The sequence below is a fragment of the Euprymna scolopes genome, chromosome 10 (assembly GCF_053919585.1).
Source record: "Euprymna scolopes isolate OS-2025 chromosome 10, ASM5391958v1, whole genome shotgun sequence".
In the NCBI taxonomy this organism is placed as follows: Eukaryota; Metazoa; Mollusca; class Cephalopoda; order Sepiida; family Sepiolidae; genus Euprymna; species Euprymna scolopes.
In genome coordinates this window covers 15,162,422-15,176,470 of record NC_136491.1, presented here as the reverse complement: position 1 = coordinate 15,176,470, position 14,049 = coordinate 15,162,422, and the positions used below count along the sequence as shown (strand labels likewise).

Sequence of the window (14,049 nt, the reverse complement as noted above, 5' to 3'; positions counted from 1 at the left end):
TTGTAGCCTAGTGGGTGATGCCTTTTTCTCTTCCCTGCAACCTCTTTCCCACAGAAGAGACGTTGCGAGTCTGTCTCTGCTTTATTATTTTCATGGCTATGGTCCTCCCCTGGCCTGACTTTCACGAAAAACACTCGTCTAGCTGAAACCACTATCAATAATTTCCACCACCCTTTATCTGTGCCTAAACCTAAACGTAGATTCCATGAACAAAGCTTCTTTCTTAGAACTGCACGCCTGTGGAACTCTGTTATGTTTTCCTGCTTTCAAACTGACTACAATATGGTTGTCTTCAAGTTCAATGTGAACAAATTCTTGATGAGCCAATCCCCTTAAGTAATCCAATTTATAAAGTTTCTACTACTATCGATGACCGACATGTTCCCCTTGACCATTGTACACTCATTTACCCTTATCCTCGATAAGTGGTGACTCCTTTGTATAAAAAAAGCTGAACAGTTTTGACACTTTTTTTTTTTTTTTTTTTAATAAAGCTGAAGTTATATATGCTACTAAATCTTACGTCTAGAATTCTTATTGTAATTTTCATTGAAATCCATTAAATAATTTCTATTCTAATTAAAATGTTTAAAATTTCGGGCTTAAACTTAAAATGCAGTAAGACATTGAAATTCAAGGAATCTTGCTTAATTGGTGTTAAATAATTATGGCTCATGCAAATCAGAAATATTTTAATTTTTAAACCAAAAGTGATGTCCATATTATGCCCCTCTCCCTCCAACAATAACCCTATAAAATACTCCATAATAACATTTTAGGAATTTGTATCAATTTATGCCCGATACGCAATCGTAGGTATCTGAATTTTCACAAAAGGCTTCCAGCTCCCCACTCCCTTGCCTAAAGTAAGACATTGAACTAAATATAAGTCACATTACCCACCCTTATACACCTAGCAACTTTGTTCGAAAATTTATTATAGATTGGTTTTGGATTTTATCCATCCGTTTGATAAACGGAACGTTATAACACACTCTTACGCAAAATGTTATTTAAAGAGATTGATCACCATCACAATTAAAATATTTAATTGTAATAAGTTATTAATGATAACGATAAATCCGAATGCCTCGAAGTGAGCCGAGTCTTTTAACAGACTAGAAGTTTGGAGATGTTAAGTCTGCCTTGCTGCTAGGAGGCGATACGTACGGCGGTACGCACACACAACTTTGACAAGACTTTATTCAATTTGAAATAACCTTCCTTTTCCATGAGGAGAGATAGAGAAAAGTTACTGAAGAGAGAAATATTCTGCCAAACTTGTTAGTTAATTTTTAATAACACTAATAATCAAACAATAGACATTTGTTGTCGGCCCCATTTTCAGTTTAGTTGTTGAGCAAACCTACTGCAAACAGAAAGTGCAATAAGCGAATACCAAATTAGGAAAGAAGGAAAAAGCCGCAGCCTCGCCTTTTCTTCTTCTTCATAGAGAGAAGGATGAAGACGCAGAAAGGGGATCTATCTTCTATATTAATAAAATTATGATACAACTTGTGAGTTCTTGTTTCTCGTCTCGATGTGACTTACGTTTTTTAGTCTTAACAGATTAAAATTTTAAATTAAGAAATAAGTGTACCAGCATTTTACACTACTAAAAATTAACATTTTAAAAACCTACTTAAAAAAAAAAAAAACTTATTACGGATTGTTCAACTTGTATAACGTATGTAAGATATAAAGTTATGGGCGGACGAAAAAATCTTAACCCCCATCTATTTTTTTTTTTATATCATCTTTTTCAAAAAGTTTTCAGCGGACTAGTACTCTTCTAGTCTTCTACTACTACCACACACACTAAAAAATTAAAACATGAAAAACGAAAGTCAATATTTAAATATTTGTAGAGGGGGGTGCTCAGTTTCTAATGCAACGTTCTAGTAAATCGATCACCCTCGATGTTTTTAGGCTAAATTCGCAAAATTTAGCCTTTTTAAAAAGTAGTTTAGCTTAAAAAAAACAAAAAAAAAACTCAAAATAAGGCTAAACTGCTTTTAAAAAAGGCCAAATTCGATAAATTTGGCATAAAACATTGAGCTGTTCTAAAAATGGATGATCGATTTCACCCCCTTCAAATATTTAAATATTGACTTAAATTTTTTTTTTTTTATATAATCTGGTAGACTAGTGTCCATTCAATAATAATCGTTGAAATATATACACACACACACGGCGGGTAGGGGGATTCTTCAGGTCCGAAAATTATGAAATAAATATGGCAATTAAGCTACACGGAATTCGTCTGGCTATAACAGTCTAACAAATCCTCACGAAGATGAATCGCGTAATATTCAGTGTCGTTTAATTGCCACATATTTTTTTTCATAAATTACTACCTAGCTCTCTCTCTACTCACGTCTTAAGCACTGTAAGTAAATACTGAAAATCGATAGCAAAAATTGCATGTAGAAACATAAAATAACACAGACAACCCTTTGTCAATCGTCAATGTTCAGTTTTAATGGATGACGTTCACGGTCAGTACATAAATTATATTTTCCTGAGGTCCATATTTCACTCCCCTATCTCTACGAGGACAGAGTTAAACACAATGTCAATTTTTAATAACGGGTACCCCCCCCCCAAAAAAAAGAAGAAAATTGCCTCGGTTTAGAAGGACCCACCCCCTTTACCGATGGAGGACAGAAAATGCCAAGTTTCAACCGGTTTTAGAATGGTGACGTTTTAAAGGATTTGCCGGTGTCTTCCAACTGCAGTGAATGAATGACGTTTTCTCCTTATGACGTCATCCATTGTGCGCGGAGACAATCAAGCAAGAGGAGTTAATTGTATGTAAATTTGTCCTGAAATACAAGTCTACTACTTGGCTTTTAAATAAGTAAGCATATACACATTTGAAGTTTTATTCAGTTTTTCTCGCTGACGGACATTTTTTTTTATACGATTGCTATTAATCATAGACTAGTTATGTTTTTAATTTATTTCGTTAAAAAAAAAATGTTAAGTGATGGTTGAGTGCATAATTGTATAAGAAAAATCAAAGTAGTATTTCAGTGCCCCCCTCCCCATTACAATCTTAGGTGATCAAACATCTGATTTATACTTAAATATTTTAGATTTATCAATAAATTAATATAAAATTAAAGTTCCCATTAAGATTTATAAAAAAACACACAAAAAAAAAAAAAAAAAAAAAAAAAAAAACAACAACAACACGGTCCGTATTCTGATAAAGTAATCTCTTTCACAAATTTAAGATGGAGACCATTTTTCAACGTTCGCTATAATTTTAACGTTATAGTTGTATTTAATGTTACTGTTTTTTTATTATTAAAACACTTGGAGTAAAAAAACAAGTACTTCGAAAGTAATATCCAAACCATGCCAATTGCGCTAAAACATGCGTGACTGAAGTAGGAATAACCGTTTGTCATTGTGGGGGGGGGGGGGGAATAAAAAAATTATACTCTCCAAAAATACTAAATTGGACGCAAAAAAAAAAAAAAAAAAAAAAAAAAAAAAAAAAAAAAAAAATCACTAACAAAAGTTTATGTAATCATGGTTGCCAATATCAGCTTGGTAAAATATATACAAAATGAAACCCGGATTTCTGAAACGGAAGACTAAAATCAATTGATATATTGCATTTTCATTTTACTATACTTTAAATATAACCCTTTTTAGTACTTGTGCAATTGTGCATCTATGTTAACGCGCTGAAATGTTATTAAGAAAGCCATTCTTAACATGAGAGTTGTTTTTGTAACTATTTTGTACTTTCACCTAACAATTTAATAAACAAAAATGTAAAAATTGAATTTAACTTGAAAATATTTAAAAAAATAGCGCAGTAACAGATGCACAAACAAGTACACCTTTTTTATATATATATATTTTTTTTCTTTCTTGCAATCGTTTTCTACTTTTCTTTTATTTGCCGGTGTAATAACACGAAATAAAATGCAGTGTAAATGTTTTCGTTTCAGGAACCCGGTTTCATTTTATACCGTTAATTTTTCGGCTGCTCTAACTAGTTACCGGATTTTACAGCGCTAATATCAGTAGCCATGTGGGCTGATCTATACAAGCACCCTCCTATACCCCCCCCCCCCTAAAAAAAACAAACAAACAAACAAAAAACTTTTCTACTTATGACAAAATCTAATGTGGATGACAAGATTGTAGGTCAACAACTGTTGACACACACAGGAAAAAAATGTTTAATACACAACGTCGATTCAACTTGGGATCAGGGCGTGGAACTTCTTTAAGATTAATTTGGGAATTTTGATCATTGATCAAAGTTGGGATCATCTAATTTATTTGGAGATTAAGCTTTAAGTGAACTTTAAAAAAAAAAAAAAAAAAAAAAAAAAAAAAAATCCAAACTTTTTAGGTCAGACATTTGTGTGCCGGTCAATGCATCTACTTGACGATGTCCTTGACAATTCAGTAGAAAAAAAAAGATGTTAAATGCCATCACAGTCCTTATGCAGAAAAGGTACTTTATTACCCCCCCCCCCTTTTTAATATAGTATTTCCAAGCTAAATCCAAGTATCTTTGCGTATTAAATTGTTAGGTTAAAAAAATACAAAATAGTTACAAAACATCCTCGCCATGTTAAGGGTTTTTAAATAATGTCACTATTTCAGCACGGTATATTCTCTGTAGAGTCAGTCTTGATATTTAAAAGAACCAACCTAAAGGAATTTAACTGAAGGGAAACAGACACTCATACATTTATTGCCCAGCAAAGGTTCTTAGTTCAATTCAAGAATAAAACCTATTTCTCATCTTGGTTATAATGTTGATACTTATGGACCGTACTGAAATAACATCAATCGCTCAAAACTCGAAATATACTGGTAGAAATCCAAATAAATATCACCGTGATATTGATTGCATGAATTTCTAGCAGTATTTTGCTTTATTTTAGAGTTTTGAACAATTGTCGACACTAGAAAGGTAACAACGTAATGTTTACTATATTTGTTGTCTGTAAGCGCTCGGCACTACTTGTGTTTCAAACTTAAACGCTTTAAAATAAGTTAAAACACACACACACACAAAAAAAAAAAAACTTATCCAGGTAGGTAGATTCTCGGTTTGTTAGTAAAAACACTAACATCTTTATATCGAACTCTGGTACCTGTGTGATGGAATTTCGAACTGAACTCTGACCGTCGTAAAAAGAAAACTTTACGACTGAACCTTTTATTTAATTCACATGATAATGTTCTCATTCGGGTAGATAAATCATATACCATTCATCATCTACTATGACTACACAATTTCTACTTGACAATTATATGGGACAAGGAGAAAGAAGCAACCCTAATAGAAGTTAGTGTTCCCAATGATGCCGAGTTAAACAGAACAGAGGGAAAAAGATAAAATACCAAAGTCTTATGTATGACATGAAAAGAAACGGAAACCTTAAGATCTCCATCATACCAGTAATTATAGGAGCAATCAGACTTTAAAAAAAAAATTTTTTTACATGGTAGTCACCACTTATCAAGGCCCGGAAGCCACTCGGGGATAAGGATTATTGCATGTATAGTAATCAATGGGATAATATTGTAGTAATCGTTAATAATGGAGATTTGATAAAGTGTCTTAAGGGGGCGATTTATCAGGAATTTGTTGGACTTGAAGACATCCAAGTTGTAGTCAGGTGGGAAACAGGCAAACGGAAGAGTTCCACAGGCGTACACTTCCAAGAAAGAAACTTTGTTCATGGAATCTACGTTTTGATTTAGACACAGATAAAGAATGGAGAAAATTATTGACAGTGGTTTCAGCTAGACGGGTGTTTTCGTGAAAGATTGGCGAGGTAGGTGGAGACCAGAGATTGGAGCTCAGATGAGTACTTCCCATGGAAATAACGATATACCCAGGTACCCACCCGATGAACTAAATGCAAGAGAGATTCAAACAATTGCATAAAAAAAAATGGCTAGAATCTTAAAAAGGTCTCTTGTTGAAATGTACGAGATTGTCGGTGAATGTCTAGCATCTGGTAGAATGTTCTAGCTTGGGATGGGGCAAACAGATAAAAAAAAGGGGGGGGTAATTTACATATATCGTCTATAGGTAGGGATTGAACCAATGAACCATTTATCTCCAACTGTCAGAACTGATTGTTAATTAAGATCTACCGAAATTTTGTAAATATAAAAACAAGGTACTCATGCAGAAAGTGATCCGTGCTGAAATAACATTATTTAAAAAGCCATTCTTAACATGGGGAGGGGAGGGTGTTTTGTACTTATCTTGTACTTTAACCTTACAATTGAATAATAATAATAAAAAAACACATAAAACTTTAAACGTGGAAATACGATTTTAAAAATAGCCGGATCAGTGGGATCACTCTCTGCATTAGCACAAAAAACAAAAACAAACCAAAAACAATTCTGACAACGAAATGATTCTAAACGCGATTGTCAACCATCAGTAAATAAAAAAAAAAGTAAGCATTTGAAACAAAGCTCGAACATTTCATGACGTTCTGAATTTTTGAGATGAGGATTGGTTATTTCGTATTATTTGGATTCATCGGACTACTGTTCTCATCTTGAGTGTGATTTTCACAACGTTTCTGTAGTGGTCAGAGTACTATGAAAAATCAATTGTAAAAACTGATATTCTCCGGAAGGTTGAAGGTTCAATCTTCAGTGTTGGCGCCCGAAAAATACAATTGCGAGTTACTTAGGACTTCTATCCAGTCATGGCTGACGGAACAAGGGCATGCTACCCCCGTGACGTAAATAAAGGGTTCCGCTCGAAATTCCCGAGTTCAACAAGATACACCTGAAGGAGGTCGGAGGTTACATCGACGGAAACGTTCTGAAAATCACACTCAAGATGAAAAAATATTGTTAACAATTTGGGGATATTTTAATTATGGTATTGTGGTCAGATGACCGCCAACGACTCCTCCCCCCTCCACTTTTGATGGCCTTGTACCTAATTTGTTACATTGCTATTTGGTAGGAAATTTACAAAGACATCAAAGTGTAGTTTCTGTTCTCTCCTCAGTGAGGAGGATTACTTAGGTGCTTGTGCAGTTTACAAATGAAACTATTTTTAGATAGGAAGCTAACCCTCCAATCCTTCATGTTAAGAATGGCTTTCTAACTAATAACACCGTTATTTCAGCACGTTCCGTAAACTGCATAAGAACCAATCCATAACAGGAAACAGGATGTATTTAAAGTTTTGTCCTCCTACACAGTGTTCATTTTGGAGAGAGCTGGATATTTCCTGTAAATTTTTTTATTTTTTATTGGAATCTTGGAGTAATTTGTTTATCTGCGAACTGTTATCCTCACATAAATAAAATAAATCTTGCGTCTAATTTTGCCCTCGTGGGGACTCTGAAGGCATTCGAAAGTTTATGGCAAATAATCACTAGTGACTGAAGTTGAAAATAAATTTACAAATAAATTAATAAATAAAAAACTATCTTAAATTTACAATAAAATAAGATCATTTTTCATGAATGTTTTGATAAAAATGACCCATTATGTGATCATTTAAGAACAAACACACAATTAAGTTCCAAATTCGTTTTAAAAAGATCAGCCCAATGACTTCCAATATTGAAGATCACTTACAACAGCTGAAGGCAACCACACAAAATTAAACCAGTGTTTATGAAACTGAACAAAAACATTGATCTATTTAGATTGCATGGATAAAATTTGAACTTAAGTTTTGTTAAACACGTGCCCGTCGTACGCCACTTTTTAAAATAACTTTATTATTATTTATTGACATATTGCCATCCGGACTTAGTGGCAGCGTTTTTATGACATCGACATACATAAATTTGCGCAGGAAATTACAAATTGTTAGGGAACGTTAAAAGTCAATTTTGCAGATTATATTTAGGTAAAAAAAAAAAAAAAAAAAGTACTTGTGCAGTTTACGAATCGTGGTAAGATAATGGCGTTATTGGTTCTTATGCAGTGCATAAGAACCAATAACGCCATTATCTTATGTTAGTGTTATTTTAAAAAAAAATAATATTTAAGTTGAATTCAAGTTTCACAATATTTATTAAATTGTTAGGAAGTATAGAATAGTTACAATCCCCTTCCCATGTTAATGGCGTTCAAAATAACATTTTAGCACGGTAACACAAGTGCATAAGTTAGTTATTCTAATATAGCAAAGAGGGGGGAGGGTCTAAAAAACAAAAACAAAACAGTTTTTTTTACTTTTCTCTAACATCTTAAATATAACTGATATTGCTGACATGTTTACAGTGTCGCTTTATATTTTTAAGTGAGAGCATTTTTTTTTTTTATTATAAACGTCAAATAAAATATAAATGTACCAAAGTAAGATGAGTTAATCTTCAGTCATTTTTTTTTTTTTGGCGGACGTGTACGAGAGTGCCCACCCCCTAAAAAGGAGTTTACACTTTTTTTTTTTTTTTGTGCTAGTGCACTTACTGATCCGCCCTATTTTTTAAATCATATTCCCAAGTTTAAAGTTTTGTTTTATATTCAATTGTAAGGTTAAAGTATAAAATAGGTACAAAACACCCTCCCCATGTCAAGAATGGCTTTTTAAATAACATTTCAACACGGATCAAAAAGTGCACTAGTAGCTTTTTTTTTTTTTAAGTTTATTTGATGACTTTTAAAAAGGGAGTGAAAGTGAAGTCATTAAATTTATTAAATTTTTTTTTTCTAATATGACTATAATCGAAAAAAAAAAAAAACCCTAAAAAAATAAGGTGTAAAACATTTGGGGGGGCACTCTCGTACAGGTTCGCCTCTTGTTACTACATACAAACCCTTTCAAACGTAAAAGATTTCAAAGAAAACACCAACTTATCTATGTAAATAAGTAACTTGTCTTAAGTAACATTTATTTCTTGTATATTTGTTGGCCACTTTTTCCGTTTGTTGTCTATAGTAAAAAAAAAATAAAAATAAATAAATAAATAAACAATTGACACAAAACACAATGCCAACAAATGAAGTGTTTTATTTTTATTCCAGGAACCAGAGTTTCATTTTGTGTTGTCATTTTATCACTTTTGTAATTAGTGGATTTAAGCGAATCAATATCGGCAGCCATGGGGGCTGATCTATGTAAGCACCAAAAATCAAAAACACAACTCATTAGAAAGACTATTATCAAGCATTTTTCTTGTTTTATTTTGTAAACTGGAAAACATGAATTATTTGAAGTCATCTAAACGTTATTTTATTTGAAAAGTAAATTCGTGTTAAAACTTACCTGATGTAGAGCGGTAAGGCCATCCACATTGGCGGTGTTAATGTCCGCACCCCTAGCCAACAATTTAATGACTTCATCTTTATCTCCACTAGAACAAGCGGCCAAAAAGACACAGCCATCCTGAAAGTTTACTTTCTTGGGTCGGTTCTGGACCCGATTCGATTCTCGGTTTGTATCAGAGTCCTCCCAGCGTTTTAATTGCTGTTGCCTTCGTACCATGGCACTAGTCTTATTATCATCCGCCATTGCAATAGGGGAGAAAAAAAAAAAAAAAAAATAAAGTGACTTCTCGCGAATTCTCGTCCAAATCTCGGAGACTGACGAGAGCGAGAAACTCGACTAATCACCAACCCTTTTAAACATTAAATGAAGATTAATAAATTCTTAATTTTTTTTTTTTTTTTACTTCTAAGTAAGTAAAAAAAACAAACAAAAAAACTACATAGTTGTTTAAGTCATACAACAGCAGAAACCTTCATTAAAAGGTCTATATTAAAAGGAATCTTTACTTTAAATAGATTCATTAGCTGTGGTTATAATAACTTAAACATATCTGAGTAACTACAATTTGTAAAAATAAGAGTTTAATTATTATTCGTCTGGTTTTAGGTAAAAAAAAAAAACAAAACAAACAAAAAAAACTTTCTAAGTTCTTTTACGTTTTTTTTTTTTTTTGTTTTTTTTTTTTTTTAAAGTTTACATAATCCAGTAAGCACAAATACGTAGAAAAATCTCCTTCGTACTAAGTCAGAATATAGGAATACTGGATTAAAAAAAAATATATATATTAACTTGATCTTCAATAATCAACAGCAAAAGTGTCAAGCAACTGAGCCTTTGGATTGACTCAGTAGTTGAACATTCACAAAAATTTAATCGTAAACATGTTTAATATCCGATTAAAAAGGGTGAAATATATTATTCCCGAAATTAACAGAAGGGTTTCGTGTTGATAATATCTTCCGTGTAAAAAAAAAAAAAGTAGACGCTTGAAGCAAAGTTTTCGTAAGTAAACAAGTTTTGGGATCCTCTCCGCTAATACAGCCACAGGGATATCGCACCGTTATATGGACGTTACTGTTCTTAGATGTGAAACTTTTTAAAACTTAAAATAAGTAGGTGGGTTCACTTCGTAAAGTTATTTGTAACTGCTCTGCTTCTAGCCGAAGGATATCTCCTCGTATATGTTGTCTAGTTTATAAACATTTCCGTTTGTAGATATATTGTATTAATAAAGATTGACAGGGGTCTTAAAAAAAAATCTTATTAAATATATATATATTTTTTGTTCTTTTCACAAGCGGCCGTGCAAATAGTTATTCCTCCTCCTCCCTTTTTAGAAACTCCTCCTCCTCTTACCACTGCTGCTGCTGCTGGCTACACTTTCCTCGCTACTAAGTATGGCGGTCTCTATGGGAATCTCCCTGTATCCTCGTGGAAGCTCCTTGTGTCTACGAAATCTCCTAGAGTGTAAAACTGCGGTTTGTAGTCGTTATTCCGGGCACGTCTCGAAAATAGCTCGTTTTGCTTCTAGTGCCGGTGGTCACGATGCGACACAAGGTAGAAATCTTCTTTCTTTACCAATCATCGGGAGTGTGTATTTTTTTTTCTCTCTCTCTCTCTCTCTTTCTGTTAACTAAAAAAAGATGGCAATAAGACCACTGTGTAGCGACAAAAAATGTGCTCCTTCTTCTTGTCCCCCTGCTTTTATGGCTACCGTCCTTCTCGACTGTGTCTCTCCTCTCTCGATAAATTCTCCTATTCATTAGTCGGCTACAAAACAAGAATCTCCTTCTCCTCCTCCTCTCCCTTTTTATCTTCTTCTTCTTCTTCTTCTTCTTCTTCTTCTTCTCCCTTTTTATCCCCCCCTCCTTTGGGTTATTAGTCTGACTGCTGATTTCTTTTCTCCACCTTTTACTATTTTAAGATATCTTACTACACCACACGACACACACGCACACACGATCAGCATTCAACTAGTTTCGCCTAAAAAAATCTATTAAAGGAAAGTCGTATTTTCTATATGTTTGGGTGTCGATTAAAAGTCAGAAACTACGCAAGATACGTTTACAAACCTTACGTCATCGAATTCAATGTGACCTTCGACCTGGTCATAATCTTCATTCCCTTGGGTTCAACTTAGATGCTACAGGGGATGTACGTTTTTTTTCATTGTCACTAGTAATTCTTTCAAAATAATGGAATTAGGTCAAACAGTCAGTCAACTTTCATCTCTCTCTCTCTCAATCTCTCTATCATATTGAACCAGAGAGTTGAGTTGAGAGAGAGAGAGAGAGAGAGAGAGAGAGAGAGAGAGAGAGAGAGGTGATCTATCTATTATAATAAAGGGCATTTGTCTGTATGTCTGGCTAAAAGTGTTAAACTACAAAACAGATACAAAAAAGTTTGGTAAATTAATCGGCGTTGTCCTGGATAAGTAATATCTAAAATTTAAAAATAATCATTCATTCTTTGGGGAACATTAGTTGGAACAGATACAGTGAAAGCATTGCCAAGGCTGCTGCAAAGAAGGTGGGCTCTCTCTACCGTGCTAGAAAGTTACTTATGCCTGAAAGTATTCTGTAACTCTACAAGGCCACCATTCGCCCATGTATGGAGTATTGCTGTCACATTTCACATTTCAGTATTGCTGTCACATTTTCATGCTGGACAGGGTTCAAAAGAAAGTTTCCAACTTGATAGGTTTTGAACTGTCATCTAAGCTTCAACCACTGTCCCATCGACAGAATGTTGGATCCCTCTGCCTTTTTTACAAGTATTTTAATGGTGGATGCTCCAACGAACTACAAGCCCTTGTACCCCCTCAACGTAAATACCTCCGACAAACCTGACAAGCAGCAAAGTCTAACCCCTACACAGTAGAGATCCCTAGATGTAAGAAAGCCTTATACGCCAATAGTTTCTTCCCTAGAACTGCTAGACTTTGGAATTCCCTTTCAGGTCCCTGCTTCCCCAACTGTACTGGCATGCAGAAATTCAAGTGTAATGTGAACAGACATTTTGCTGCCCAACTCCCTATATAGTATCCCTTCAACTTATGTCTCTGATAGTAGCCTCCTTCGCCAAAGTGGCAGTGTGCCTGGTTTGGGGTGAAAATGTACTAATAAAAAAAGTAAAAACAACCGGGCCTAGTTTAATTTAGGGTGGTGGTGGGCGATTTTTCAGCCACATCCAATGTTATCTATTGAAGTAAAAGTGAATAATTTACATTATTATTTCCAATACAAGAGAGAGGAATGGGTTGGGTGGAGATGAAAACGATGTGGAGGTGACAGATGTGGAAAACGTGAAAAATAGAAAGACAGACTGAGAAGTTTTAATATAAAGATGTTACACATATTTTTTTTTTTTTTTTAACCATTTCTCTTTTTTTTTTTTATGACACAGAGCAATGCCGGCTAGCCCTGCTAGGATAGTTGATCGCCTGACACCCACCTTCTACACACCGAAAATTGTTTATGAGTTTGATCACAAATTTCTTTTTGCATTCATCTAGAGTGCCCCCTTTTTTTTAAGTGGGGGTGGGGTGGATTCTCTGCTATAAATTATCTTTGTGTCTCACCTTGCTGCAGTAAGAAGCAGGTAACTAAAAATTTATTGTATAAAAAGGGAAATCATAAGTCTGTGTGTGTGTCTAGCTAAAGATCAGAAACTACATAAGATACATTGACAAACCTTAGATCATTGAATTCAGTGTAACTCTAACCTAATTAATTATAATAATACAATATGTGCTTCTACATAATTTGAATCAAACCAAACCTATTTTTGCCAAACTAAACCTAAAACTTAGATTAGAGTTAGGTCAGTGTTAAAAAAAAATCAAAACAGTTTGACGGAATGACAGCCTACTACACTTGTGGATAAAATAAAGGGTTCCGTTTGAAATTCTGTACAGATTCAAGAGTTCAACAAAAAGATTCCTAAATTCAACAAAATATGCCTGAAGACGATCAGAGGTTAGATTAGCTAAAACGTGAAAATAACACTCCAGATGAGAACAGTAGTCTGAATAATACGAATAATCACTCAGTGCCTCCATTCAGTCTCAAGAAACAATGGATGTCTCCTGTAAGGGTAATTATGAAGCAAGGGTTCCATAATCTCCAACCATACCTCTTCTGAATGAGCACTGCTTCTTGAGTACCTATTTACTATGCCTCTCCACGGGACAGAGTTAGACACCAGGGTCGTTTTTTAATGTGGAGAAAAGGTACAAAAATAAAAATTGTCTCAGTCGTGAAGGACTGATCCTCCACCAAAAGAGAACAAGAAATGGAAGTGCAGCATCTGAAGAACAGATACTACACTTTGATCTTGACCAAAAAGGCCAAGTGATTTGCACTGCTTCTTGAGTACAGTAGCAAGGCGAAGTGCAGGACGACTGGTAATAATGCTGAGATAAGCAGAGAGCACATACAGCACCTGGAAGTTTCAAATGGTCACTCATTTAGTACTGACCAGGCTTAACGTTGCTTAACTTTGGTGATCTAACAGGAACCAGTGTGTCAACGTGATTAACAAATAATCGTGATTAACAAATAATTGCCTACATATTCTACCAAAAGCTTTAAAGCAAGCTAAAACTAGAGCTAATTGTAAGCAAGAGAAGCTATATTTTTTTTACCATAACCCTAACCCTAACCCGTAAGCAAGAGAAGCTATATTTTTAAACCCCATAATTTAGTGACTGGTTATTCCAAGGAAATGATTATTAAAATATTTTTTTTACCATAACCAGATCGAAGTAATACTAAATCTAATTATGCAAGATTAATAATTGT

At 34.1% G+C, this 14,049-nt stretch overlaps 2 protein-coding genes across 28 annotated transcripts in view; one reads left to right on the top strand and one right to left on the bottom strand.

Annotated features, from left to right (window-relative positions):
• The window catches only part of LOC145285804 (protein phosphatase 1 regulatory subunit 12B-like), a 359,611-nt gene extending 349,473 nt beyond the window's left edge, over nt 1–10,138 (bottom strand). For all 25 annotated transcript variants that reach the window (XM_080134189.1, XM_080134193.1, XM_080134191.1 and 22 more), the window contains exon 1: nt 9,245–10,138. In XM_080134189.1, coding sequence (XP_079990315.1) covers nt 9,245–9,490 — 246 coding nt within the window. In that variant the 5' untranslated portion in view covers nt 9,491–10,138. The remainder of the gene's footprint in view (nt 1–9,244) is intronic.
• Nucleotides 2,676–14,049, top strand: part of LOC145285807 (small ribosomal subunit protein mS35-like) — a 114,123-nt gene continuing 102,749 nt past the window's right edge. The window contains exon 1 of one of the 3 annotated variants that reach the window (XM_080134214.1): nt 2,676–2,860. Coding sequence is in view for 1 of the 3 variants with exons in the window: in XM_080134213.1 (XP_079990339.1) it covers nt 10,645–10,804 (160 nt within the window). In the remaining 2 variants the exon portion in view is untranslated. Of the gene's footprint in view, nt 2,861–10,124; nt 10,250–10,596; nt 10,805–14,049 lie in introns of those variants that run through there. The other 2 variants (XM_080134215.1, XM_080134213.1) reach the window with 2 other exon arrangements.